The following is a 13950-nucleotide window of genomic DNA, read 5'->3' as shown; positions in this document are numbered from 1 at the left end:
TAGGATTGTCCTGTGATCCAAGTGTGTTCAAAAAGTGAATAATGCCTATGATAGCCTGGTTCAGGTTATCCACGTGTTAACCATGTTTTACCCCAGTAAACCAAATGTAAGTGAATGTAGTAGTCTTCATTGAAGCCGATAAAGCTGATCCAGTATGAGTGCAGTGTTGGTGTCATGTGTTATAGATGTGACCTTGTCTTTGAGGGATTTGCATAGGTATCTTAAAGGTATTATACTGAGCTATTTACTTCTGCCTTTTAGATGCATTTTAGAGTAATATGATTTGTATGTATTTTAAGACCTAAGAAACTTTTCATATGGTGATGGCAGCTTAAACCTGTACAATCTGCACGTTCATCTCAATGCAATGTGTTAACATTTTTCAACTGGTAGTTTACATTCACTGAAATGTAAAAAAAAAAAAAAAAAAAAAAAGGTGGCAATACAGGAGTAATTGATTGTAATAGTTTACTAATGGCTGACAGTCCATGCCAGAATAACTTGACTTTTTGGTAGTTCGATTTTTTTTTTTTCTAGGTCTGTACTAGGTGTATTTGCTTAATTGAAAAAAAATTTCAGAGCATGGTCCTGTTCCTTGCTTGATGCCACTAAAGTATAAGCAGGTTCAGGATGTGTAGTAAAATGTTTAAACCAAGAATGGCTTTTAAAGTCTTTTAATGCACAAAGGTAGGTATAGTTACTAGTTGTGGTACTGTATACTAAAATTTTATATTGGGTTTTTGACAGCTGTTTAAGAAAGTACTTTTGTAGAACTTTATTCATATCACAAGACATTGCTCTTTACCTTGAAATAAAAATATATATTTTTTTGAGCTAACATGCAGTAGTCAGTCTTTCTCTAAACTGTGTAGATTAGCGTACAGCTGTTTTTTTTCTTTTTCCAATCTGACATGGTTTGATTTTGTAGCCACTTGCATATTTCTGCAGAGTGAAAAAAAAAGCATGTTAAAAGCTATTGCAGCAGTTTAAAGAAGCAATTTACAATATTCTTTTAGTAGTCCTTGACCATTATTTGATTTTTTTTTTTTTTTCCCCCAGTTACCATTCAGAGCACTGGAGAGAAAGGTATCAAGATAAGTTACATTTAATATTACATTTTGTGTGTTATTACTGGTATTTCATGTTTCATATTGCTAGTTTGGAGAAAAGCATGGAACATCACAAAACTAGTGGCATTGTTTGGAGAAAAGCATGGAACATCACAAAACTAGTGGCATTGTTTCAGATATATTAACCTTTTAAGCTGACGTTTTGGCTACTCTGCACCCGAAAGTGGAATTTTAGGTTACAGAATGAAGTTTGATGGCAGTGTATGAAATTACATTATGCCATTCAGAAATTTTTTTTTCTTTTATTGTTTAAAAAAAAAAAAAAAAAAAAGTGACGGAAGATTATATAACTAGGGGAGTAAGAGTTATAGCCATAATACTGGTTTGGTAAGTTAGTAAGTGAACTGATCCCTCATGAACTATTTTTAGATCTAGACAACCTTTATAGCAAAGCATAGACCTGGTAACAGAGACTACCATACCAACCTGGTTTCAGATTCTGTAACTGCAGATTTGCTCAAGATTGGAACAACCAGTACTAGGACTGCATGTTGTCTAAGATTTTTGCAATTTGCTATAACCTTATCTGCGGTCTTGCCTAAGTCCTCCCTAATTTTGTGGATCATTCTGGATGGAGCACTTTTTTTTTCCTGTTGCATTCATTAAAGAACCTGGAATAGATTTAACTATAGCATTTCTGGTTTTCATTTAACTGTTTCATTGCATTTTTTATTTCTCCTTTGCTGTCTTATGATTGGATCATTACTGGCGCTATAAGTTGCCCCTTTTTAGAAGCAGATATCTGTGCTGGGGATTCACCTGTAAGTGATTGCTGTTGCGTAGACCTTGCTCAGGCACCAGACAGTGCCCATTTTGATTCTTTGTTTTACTTTTTTTATGACCTCTAGCCATTGGTACTCAGCTCCATCTTGTAAACTGTCCTTTAATTCCCCTCATTCTACATGCTCTACAGTGTTGTGGGACAAGAACCAGATATTAGTGGGCTATCTAAGGTTTTTGTTATGGTGGTTCTTGGGTCCCTGGTGGACCAAGGAACTAATTCAGCCTGTCCTTCCTTCCCAAGTAGGAAAGAGATTCTACTCCAGAATGTTCCTGGTTCCTTGAAAGGAGTGCACTTGGAGACCTAGAATGGATCTATTCCTCCTTGCTCAACATCTTTCGCAAGGTTCCTCCATTTCAGATGCTTTGTCTTCAAAACCTGTTTCCTTTGTTGCTGCTCCACGCTTTTCTGGTGTCCTTGGATCTGAAGGATGCTTTCCTTAATGTTCTTATTCACCTTGATTTCAGGAAGTTTTTGCATTTCTGTTTGTTCTGTCATTTTTAGTTCTGTGCTTTGCCCTTTGGCTACTCTCCTGCCCCAATCTTCTTTCAGTTGCTCCCATTAGGGGTCGCCACAGCAGATCAACTGTTTCCATTTCTTCCTGTCTTCTGCAGCTTGCTCTGTCACACCAACCACCTGCATGTCCTATCACCACATCCATAAACCTCATCTTAGGCCTTCCTCTTTTCCTGTTACCTGGCAGCTTCATCCTTAGCATCTTTTTCCCAATATACTCTGCATCCCTCCTCAGCACATGTCCAAACCAATGTAATCGTGCCTCTCTGGCTTTGTCTCCAAGCCTTCCAACCTGGGCTGACCCTCTATACTTATTCCTAATCCTGTCTATCCTCATCACACCCAGTGCAAATCTTAATATCTTCAACTTTGCCACGTCAAGCTCCGACTCCTGCCTTTGTCAATAACACTGTCTCCAACCCATATAACATAGCTGGTCTCACTACCCTCTTGTAGACCTTCCCTTTCACTCTTACTGGTACTCGTCTGTCACAAATCTTCTCCACCCACTCCATCCTGCCTGTACTCTCTTCACCTCTCTTCCACTCTCTCACCATTACTCTGAACTGTTGATCCCAAGTATTTAAACTCATCCACCTTCGCCACCTCTACTCCCTGCATCCTCGCTGTTCCTCTATCCTCCCTCTCATTTGCACACATATATTCTGTCTTGTCTTGCTGACCTTCATTCCTCTTCTCTCTAGAGCATATCTCCACCTCTCCAGGGTCGTCTCCACCTGTTCTCTACTCTCACTACAGATCACAATGTCATCTGCAAACATCATAGTCCACAGGGACTCCTGTCTGATCTCGTCTGTCAACCTGTCCATCACCATTGCAATTAAGAAAGGGCTCAGAGCTGATCCTTGATGTAATCCCACCTCCACCTTAAATGCATCCGTCACTCCCACCGCAGACCTCGCCGCTATCACACTACCCTTGTACATATCCTGTCCACTCTTACATACTTCACTGACACTCCCGACTTCTTCGTACAGTACCACAACTCCTCTCTAGGCACCCTGTCATATGCTTTCTGTAAATCCACAAAAACGTAATGAAACTCTTTCTGACCTTCTCTGTACTTCTCTATCAACACACTCAGAGCAAACCTCGCATCTGTAGTGCTCTTTCCTGGCATGAAACCATACTTCTGATCACTAATCATCACCTCCCTTCTTAATCTAGCTTCCACTACTCTTTCAATTGCCTAGCTCATGTGATTGCTTTTTGCAGAATCCAAGGCTTTCAGATTTAATCTTTAGATGAGCTGTTGATTCAGGCATCATCTTCCAGTTGCCTGTTACAGGCTGTGGAGTTCACCATGGCTCTCCTTCAAAGTCTGGGGTTCACAATCAACTTCCAAAAGTTTGTCTTGACTCATCCTCAAGATCATGTGCATCTGGGCTGTAGGATTCATGCCGTACCAATGTTGGCTTGAGTTCTGTCTCCAAAGCTTTTGTCTTTGACAACTTTGTGTGATCTTCCCCTGCCTGCAGTTTCAGCTAAGGAGTTTCTGTGGGCCATAGGATTCATGGCCTCTTCTATTCCAGTACTCCCTTTTGCTAGACTGCCTATGTGGAAACTTCAGTGGTACCCAGGTCAGGTTGGCTTAAGCATTGACATCCTCTGCATTTGTGTGCCTCTCCTTCCTTGTCTCAAGCAGGAATGCAAGTGGTGGGTTCAGAAACTTGCCCTCATCCCTGCCCTGCCCTTTCAGCCTCCGATTCTTTCTTAAGAACTTTTCAGACACATACGGTGGGTGGCTTCCTGCGGTCACCTGAAGGTTCAGGGTGTCTGCACCCCCATCAGAAGTCTGACCATATCAACATAAAAGAGATGATGTCACAGATTCTGGCCATTTAGACTTTTCACCTCATGCTGTTTCCAGGTCCCCTGAAGGTTTTCGCAAACAGCACCCCGGTGATGTATGTTGACAAGCAGAAGGTACAAAGTCTTACCTTTTTTTGCAGGTTGGCTCTTCAGGCCTGGGATCTGGCTATCGGCTAACCCTTCAGGCAGTGCATCTTCCTTCAGAGCGCAATGCTAGTGGCAGACACCTTGAGTAGGTCCAAAACACTGTCTCATGAATGGATGGTTCACAGATGTGCATTTCTGGACATAGTCCATTAGTGGGGTGTTTCTCTGGTTGATCTTTTTGCCTGTCCTGTCAACAGGCATCTCCCTTGTTTCTGTTTCAGAGGACCATGCCATCTGGTGTGGAAGATGGGACGCCCTTTCTTTGCCTTGAAAGAGATGTTTTCTCTGGCTGTCCTCTTCCTCTACTTCTAAGAGTCCTGCAGAAGGTTCAGCTAGGCTCCCTGAAAATCTTGCTAGTGTGACACTTTTGGCTGAGACAGCACTGTTTTCCCCTCTTAATGCATCTGGCCAGGGGCAATGACAAGAAGTTACCTCAGCAGTTGGATCTCCTCACACAGGACAAGGTGTCATTCATCCATCCTCACTTGGCCACTCTTCATCTGACATTGTGGGTGATAGGGCTTTGATCCCTTTTAAGCACTTCTTTTCTGAGGACTTTCCCATAGTTTTACAGGAGGCAAGAAAGCTGCAAACAGGAAGTCTTGCGTCCAAATGGAAAAGATTTTCTGTCTGATGCCATAGCCAGGGCCCCTTTTCAGTGGTGATCCTTCTGGTTCTCTATTTGTGTGAGTGGTTTCAGTCTGGCTTGGCCTATGCTTCTGTAAAAACCCATTTGTCATCTATTTCTGCCTGTCTACTCTTGAATCCTTCTCTCTCTGGCTTCTTGTGTTGAGGTGGTCAGTTTCTTAAAAGCATCCTACATCTTAGGCCTCCAAGGAAGCTATTCCTCCTCCTTGGGACCCTAATTTTGTTTTGGACAAATTGACTCTGGTTTGTTTCTTGCCTGTAGTTTCAGCTTCTCTGCAGCACTGTACTTGGAAGACTGTCTTGTTGCTTGCTCTTACTTCTGCTGGGACGGTTTCTTGAGCTTCAAGACCCCCCCCCCCCATAGATGGGGTGTTTGTTTGTACTAAGGCTTCTTTTATGCCCAGGGTTAACGAGCTGTCAAATCAGGCAGTACAACTCCCTTCCTTTTTTCCTTTTCCTCAGTGTGCTAGTGAGAGTGTTCTGCATTCCTTGGATTTGCACAGACAGCTTTTATTTATTTATTTATATTTTTTGGAGGGGGGCAAAACTAAGCCATTCGTATCTCTGACCAGCTTTTGGTTTCTTTTCATCCCAGGACATTGTGTTTGGCTGTTTCTAAGCAAACAAACTTCTGGATATCTAAGGCCTTTTCTTTTTTTTGTCCTTTTCATGACAAGTGTCTGTCTACTTTAGTTAATGCTCATTCCACTGTGGCAGTGGCCTTTTCTGATGCTTTCAAGAGTTTGGGCACCAATTCCATCCTTGAAGTTGCTACTTGGTCTTCAGTGCATACCTTTACTAAACGTTAACAGAGCAGGTTTTGGTAGAGTTATCATGCATGGGTTTGTTGAATCTTCCCAGCCTTTCACCTCCCACTCATTTTCTAAAGTTATTTTGTACTCTTCCTAAGGTGAAGAATAATGCAACAGTGATATAGAAGGACATAGTAAAGTTGTGTAAAATCTTTACCACAACAGTAAATTATCTTTTCACTGTTGTGATATTTGGTACCTCCCTACACACCCCTTTTTCTTTCGGACTTGATAGTTACTTTCCTGGCTGAGGGCCCCCCCTTTTCCATCTGCATTTTCTCCCTCTGAGTTTGCATAGCCTTCTTTTGTCTTATGGAGACTATTCTCTACTGGAGCAGTTCTTTTCTGGGTAACTACGTCCGTACATCACATTTATGTCCCACTTCCTGTTGGGTAGTATATGTATGATGTATAGTGCATACAAAATCTAAAGGCTTTTGTGTTACTGGCCAGACATTGGATTTATCCTAGACAGGAGATCCCTAAGGTGAAGAATACTGCAACAATGAAAAGGACGTCTACTGTTGCGGTAAGACTTTACACAACTCTTTCTTTTATACTGCAGAACTTGTATATCCAAATCTAATTCTTGATTCTGCCTTTACATGGATTAGTGAAGCATCTCACCATTTCCATAGCTGTTCTAGTATCCATTGTTTTCTTCTCCTGTATTTTGAGCTTCTCTCTTTCACACTTTTTGTGATTACTTTTTGGCTACCAAGGCAAGTGATGCTAATAGCTCCTTCATAAGTTTAGACATCTCGTTTCTACACCAACTCCTTACAAATTCTTTGGCAAGAGCACGAGATGCATCTGCATATCAATGTCCTGGAGATGAGTAGTGCTACTAGTGTTGCAAGCACTTCAGAGCTTTCTTCCTCTGGGGACTATTGCAGTCCACTCAGACAATATGTCAGTGGCATGGTATCTGAACAAACAGGAAGGAACAGTGGTATGGTCTGAACAAACTGGAAGGAACCAAGTCCTATCCCCTTTGCAGAGAGGCCATGCGAGTGTGGCAGTGGGCAGTGTCTTCCCAATGTTTTCTGGTAGCAACGCACATTCCGGGGAAGTCCAATGTGATCGCAGACCAGCTAAGCAGAGCTATTCTGATGCCTCACGTGTGGTCCCTGAATTGTGAAGTTGCGGAGTAGATCTTCCGCAGGTGGGGACAGCCTTGCTGCAACCTTTTTGCCAGCCCCCTCAATGCCAAATGCAGCAGCTTACTTCACCTTTATCCCCCCTCAGGGGGGCCCTCCGGTCTGTTATATGCCTTCCCTCCGGTTCCTTTGCTCTCAAAGGTTATTCAGAAAGCGCAATCCTAGGGAAGCAAACTGATTCTGATTGCTCTACACTGGCCTAGTCAAATTTGGTTCCCCTTTCTCCACCCCCATCTCATGGACGCTCCTTGGATTCCCGACCCACAACCAGACTTACTGACTCGCATGTCAGGGCAGCTCCATCCCTCTCTTCGGACCCTCCGGTTGACAGCCTGGCTACTCCACTTCCATCATTAGTTAGGCTTCACCAATTTTCACCGAAGGTGGTTCATATTCTATCTTCCTCTCATAAGCCTTTGACCAGGAAGATTTATTACAGCAAATGGAAGAGGTTTTCCATCTGGGCACATGCCAAAAAGATTAACCCTTACACTGCTCCAATTTTGTCTGTATTGGAGTTCTATGCTTTTTCAACCGGTGTTCAGCTGCTGCAACCATTAAAGTCCAGTTGGCGGCGATTTCTACTTTTCATGTCGTAGACGAACCTAGCCTGATGGCACATAGACTCTGTAAGTCTTTCCTAAAGGGCACTTTGTTGCTTCGTCCTCCTGTCTCAGAACCTGTTATGCCTTGGGATTTAAACTTTGTTCTACAGGGTCTTACTTCACCCCCCCCCCCCCCCGCTTTGAGGCTGCAGCCACTTATTTAAAATTCTTAACTTGGAAGACTGTCTTTTCGGTCGCCATCACGTCAGCCAGATGTGTTTCGAGGCTTCAAGGTTTATCAAACTCCCTTATTTGATTTTTCATAAGGACAGGGTTTCTCTCGGACCGAATCCTTCCTTTCTTCCCAAAGTAGCGTCAGTTAGTAACCTTAACCAATCTATTGAATTGCCAGTGTTTTTTCTTCAGTTCTCAAACAAGGCAGAATTCAAATTTCATCAGTTGGATGTGCACAGACAATTACGATTTTATTTGCACTGAACGAAGGACCTCAGAAAATCTGATCAGTTTGTTTCATTTTCGGAAAACAGAATTGGGTCTCCTGTTTCCAAAGTCACGTTGTCAAAGTGGATTTCCAGTTGTATTTCGTTCATTTATACTTCGGGGGGGAAGAGATTTACCATTCTGAGTGAAGGCTCACTTTATCCGGTCTTTATCTACATCTACAGCTTTTCAGGCCAGGTTGTCTATGGATGATGCTTGTGCTGCGGCTACTTGGGCATCTCCTCACACCTTTGTTACTCATTACAAGTTAGATGTGGTATCTAGGGGCAGGTCTTCCTTTGGTTCCACAGTGCTCAGGAGTATTTTCCACTGAGCCTCCCAGGATTTAGGTGCTGAGGACGCTGTCGCACAGGTAAGAATGTAGGCGAGATTGTACTACATAACATCAAGAAGTTATGTACTCACCATAACGTTCGATGTATGTAGTCCATCTCGCCTCACATTCTTACTTACCCCCCCACCTTCCCCCGTCCTGGAGGATCTGGAGGTTAGGCCTTGTTTCAAGAGTTCCCTTCATTCTTGATTTGTTCTTCCTTCCTTAGGTGGTGTTATGCATGGAGAATGAGTGCTGGTGCTTGCAGCAAACAAGATCTGGGGATAGAGAGCAGTGCAGCATGATGGGATACCATCTTAGCCCAGCCAATAGAAAGACTTTGAGCTAAAAATATGGCCGAGTCGGAGCCGACATTCTGCTCTGAACCCACAGGTAAGAATGTGAGGCGAGATGGACTACATACATCGAACGTTATGGTGAGTACATAACTTCTTGTTTTTCATTAGTAGGGATCAGAACACATCTCAGAAATACAGAAATCCCCCTAGGGAAAGCTACTCTGACAAACCCCCATAGTGAACCTCCAGCTGGGAGGCCTCCCTTTTGAAGCAAAACTCTGTGACCACCTTTGTGATACCACTCCCCCTGCCCTTAGCTCCATTACTCCTTTTTCCCAAAGACTGTTGCTGTCCCTGGCCAGGTGGGAAACTATTACCACAGACAAGCGGGTCCTGTTCACGATCAAGGGTGGATGTTCTTAGTGTTTCACTGTTGCAGTCTTTACACTTGGGTTATCCTGCTGGCAGGCTATTCTGTCAGCCTGAATTCCAAAGTCTAGGTCCGGCGTCGGTTGCTGTCACCTCTTCCCTGACGTCAGTGCACCAGGGGTATAAAAGATGCAGCCAACGCCATTTTCTTCAGTCTTTCTTGCAGAGCGGTGCCCAAAGCAGAAGCAGTTAGCAAGTGCCAGTCGGCAGACTCCTGAGATTTTCATGTTTGAATTTTAGATCCGAAGTCTTCATTAAAAGCCAAGTACCCCATTGGGGAAAACTTTTTTCTTGCTCCAGACCGATGTCAGAAAAAGTTAATAATTGTATTTCTTGTGGGAAGCAAATACCTCATAAGGACTTTCATTCTTACTGTATTCCTTGCCTAGGCCCTGACCACGACATTGCTAGTTGTTGGTTTTGTGCCAGATTTAACCAGCGCACTATTAAGCGTCTATGATTTTGCATTTCACTGTTTTGGCAAAAGATTTAATTACAAGATGCCATCGGATAGCCATCCGACTACCGGAATTCACAAGAAAAGCAAAGAAAAAGAACAGGACAGGCATCCGAGGTCTAAAACCGACGAGGCTTCCTCTAAGCCAGTCACCGGTTCTCAGTGAGGCACTTTCGCAGCCCCTGACGCCCGCTGCTTTGGACCCGCAGGCTGCTACAGCCTCCCATGTGGAGTCGCCTAGGCCGCTGGAAGCTCAAGGTATTGGACCTTCGGAGACTATTCCCTAAAATGGGTCTGGAGCCGCTGAGCAGGCATCTGCTTCTGAGGGTGTTTTCAGACCTACTCAATTGTACATTAAAGCGACTCCAGTTACAAAGGCAAAGACTAAAGCACCTTTAAAGACAAAGAAACAAGTACAACAGCATAATGGTCAGGCCTCCATGCCCAAAAAACAGATGCTCAAAATGGCCGAAGACTTAATTACTTTGATCAGGGCTTCTCATTCCCCTCCTGGTAAGAGGCCTAGGCAAGAGACAGAATATGAATCTTCAGGTCAGGTTTCTATTTCATCTGATCAGGAATACTCTCTTCCTCTCTGAGGATTCTGATGCTGAAGAATCTATCCCAACCTTGCATACCATGAGGGAACATTTCCACTGGGAGAGCCACGATTATTCAGAATCTAAGAAAAAGCTCAGAGACTTCCTTTTACTCCCACAACACATACCCCTAGCTATTCCACCTGTGTTAGACATTGTAGATGTATTTTCAGAGTCCAGTCTGACCCCTGACTCCTTAGCTCCAGCTCCTGTTAAGCCGGACAGGTACTACAGGGTGCATGACTCTCATAAATTACTTTTCAAAAACCCTGGTGCTGACCCAGAAACTATCTCTCAGGGTCCCAAAGGGGTCAAGGCATCCACTGCAAAAAACCCTGCTCCCTCTGACAGGGATTCTTGAGCATTGGACAGATGGGGGAAGAAGATTTACACCTCTGCTACCTTGGTTATAAGGGCTTTAAATTGTCAGTTTCATATGCTCAAATATCAGCAATATAGTATGTCACTGCTTAAACAGAAAGTATGTGGTTCTGATTCTTTGGAGGCCTCCTGCAGGGCTGCTGTTACTGGTTCTGTCATCAGGAGGCATGCTTGGTTAAAGGAACAAAATCTGCCTGACCATGTCATAGCAAAATTTATTAGATGCTTCATTACAGCATGATACCTTGTTTGGTGTTAAAGCAGAGGACATTTTAAAGAAAATGGAGGACAAAGCTAAATCTATGGAAATGGTTAAGGATTTCTTACAGGTACAGCCACCAAGATTTAGCAGACACTGGCCTACAAAGAATTGGTCCTTTCCAGTGTCAGACAGACCACAAAGGGGCAGATACAGTTGCCCAAGAGGCAGATCCCAGCCCCAAGGTTCGTACAGATCTAAACAATGGGGTGCTTCTACCTCCAAAAGTGGAGAAGACAAATCACAGCCATACAGGAAACAGTCCCAACGACTTCCCCCTGCCTGCACCAAGCACTTATCTTCTGGCAGCACCTTTTAGGGGTAAAACTAGCACTTTTTTCACAAAATTGGCACATAACCCAGGACAAATGGGTCCTAGACATAGTGTCACAAGGCTACAAGTTTCACTTCCATACCCTGCCAAGGACAAACGGTTGGCTAGACCTGCCAAAACCTCAATGGTCAGAGGCACAAAAACAAGTCTCATCCCTCATGGACATGAGGGCCATTCAGCAAGTACCAGAGCAAGAGCAGGGACAAGGATTTTATTTGACTGCTCTTGGTACCAAGAAAGGACAAGACCTGGAGATCAATACTGGACCTATCTATTCTAAACACATGTCTGGATATACCAAAATTCAAAATGTTGACTCTACAGCAGCTTCTGCCCATGCTGGGCAAGAAGGCTTGGCTTGTGACTTTAGACCTAAAAGAGGCATACCTGCATGTCCCAGTCAGACAAGCATGCAGAAGATACCTCAGATTCAAAGCTGGCTCAATGCACTAGCAATTCGCTGCACTGCCCTTTGGCTTATCTACTGCACCCAGGGTCTTCACAAAGTGCCTGGCACCAGTAATTGCATTCTACAGACAAAGAGGAATACAAATATATCCTTACTTGGATGACTGCCTCGTTCAACCAGTGAACAAGGACATTCTACTACAGCATCTGGCGTTTGTAAAGAGATTTCTAACAGGACTAGGGTACACAGTCAACGAAAAGAACTAAAAACTAGTACCCTCTCAAGAGATAATATTCCTGGGTGCAAGCTTAAATACAACTGCCCAGATGGCTTATCTCACACCAGACAAACAAAGGCAACTGACTACATATTTCAAACTGTTGGCAAAAGTCCCAGTTATCTGCAAGAAAATTCTGCAGGTTTTGGGCTTCATGGCATCCTGCATTCTACTAATTCCATATGCGAGACTGCATATGAGGAAACTTCAGTGGTACCTAAAACATGTTTGGGCTCAAGATTGTTACAGCCTGGAAACAGTAATTACCCTCATTCCCTGCCTGCAACAGGAGTTTTGATGGTGGGCGAAGGCTTGTCATCAGAACAAGGGACAACCATTCACTTTACCCCCAGCCAGGCAGACATTAACAACAGATGCATCAGATTATGCCTGGGGGGCCCACATGGTAGGAAGATGCATTCAAGGCACATGGTCCGCAAACCAAATGTGTCTACATATCAATCAAAAAGAGACGCTAGCTGTTCAGAATGCCCTGAAAGCCTTCAAGGACCTACTTCATCCGGGACAACTACTGATAAAGGCAGACAACACCACGATCATGTGGTATATAAACAAGCAGGGAGGCACTCATTCTTACCCCCTTTGCAGACTAGCCATGACTTTGAGAGACACAGCATTGACTTACCAGGTACATCTGCAGGCACAATTCCTGCCAGGAAAGATGAATACTCTGGCAGACGAACTAAGCAGAAACCTCATGGATCCCCACGAGTGGAAATTGGATCCACAAGTCTTCAGCATGACAAGGAAATGGGCCTGCCCGGATATAAATCTATTTGCCTCTCCTCACAACTACCAACTAAAAAGATTCTGCACAAGGACTTATCACAGACGAGCATGGAAAGTGGACGCCCTATCTTTCAGCTGGAAATGTTTAGTAGTATATGCCTTCCCTCCACTGCCTCTCCTCCCCAAGGTTCTCCTAAAGGTCAGGCAAGAGAAGCCAAAGTTGATATTGATTGCCCCAGACTGGCCCAGCCAGTACTAGTATCCAATCCTAAGGAACTTGTCTCAATGCCCGGCTTGGACCTTGTCTCAAATACCTCATCTACTGTCCCAAAAAAAAAAATCAGATCCTGTACAGCCAACTCAAGACCTTAAATCTGGCAGCATGGCTGATAATGTAGTCATACAAAACGCACCTCACACTAAAGCTGTGATTGATGTCATTTTTGGAGGCCAGAGGGCCTAGTACCAGAAAATCTTACGCTGGAAAATGGAAGAGATTCTGTGCCTGAAACCAGGCACAAGGAATTGACACAGCTGTACCAAATATTCCTCAGATTTTACAATACTTAACTGAGATGCTGGACAAAGGCCTATCCTTTTCATCAGTTAAAGTTCATGCCTTTGCCATTTTGGCTCATTACAATACAGAGCCACCAATCTTTTCACATCCTTTAAGGCAGTACCTCAGAGCAGCCAAAAACTTAAGGCCTCCAAGGAGATCACCAATACCTGCATGGGACCTCAATTATGTCTTGGAAAAACTCACCCTGCCTCCTTTTGAGCCTGCCACTACAGCTGATATAAAGTTTTTATCTTGGAAACCAGCTCTGCCCCTAGCAATAACCTCTGCAAGATGAGTCTCAGAGCTACAGGCACTTATGGCTGTGGAACCTTTTATCATTTTTTATCCAGACAGGGTTTCCCTGAGGACAAACCCGACATTTATGCCTAAGGTAGTATCCAGTGTGGCCCGTAACCAAACTATTCATCTGCCTACTTTTTATCCAAACCCACAGATTAAGGGGGAGAGAATTCTGCATTCTTTGGACATACACAGACAGCTATGCTTCTACTTGAACAGAACCAAAGCTTTCAGAAAGACAGAGCAACTACTAGTGGCATATGCTACATGATCACAAGGAAATGCCATCTCAAAGCAGACTATTTCAATGTGGATAGGCCACTGCATTCGTTTCTGCTATTCACAACATGGCAAGCCAGTGCCTAAGGGCATTGGGCCACATTCAACTAGAGCAGCAGCCATTTCAGCAGCCTTCCTCAGGGGAGTACCAACCAAAGACATTTTAGAGGCTGCTACCTGGAGTTCAGTGCACACCTTTACAAAGCAC

General features: G+C 43.8%; 1 protein-coding gene across 1 annotated transcript in view; it reads left to right on the top strand.

The window, feature by feature from the left end:
* The window catches only part of ZDHHC20 (zinc finger DHHC-type palmitoyltransferase 20), a 1600692-nt gene that overhangs the window by 256894 nt on the left and 1329848 nt on the right, over positions 1-13950 (top strand). The window contains exon 2 of the mRNA XM_044072039.1: positions 1060-1086. Coding sequence (XP_043927974.1) covers positions 1060-1086 — 27 coding nt within the window. The remainder of the gene's footprint in view (positions 1-1059; positions 1087-13950) is intronic.

This window comes from Protopterus annectens, chromosome 5.part0 (assembly GCF_019279795.1).
Source record: "Protopterus annectens isolate FY-2018-M chromosome 5.part0, PAN1.0, whole genome shotgun sequence".
Lineage (NCBI taxonomy): Eukaryota > Metazoa > Chordata > Ceratodontiformes > Protopteridae > Protopterus > Protopterus annectens.
Note: the sequence above shows the minus strand (reverse complement) of the source record. Positions and strands in the feature narration are given on the sequence as shown.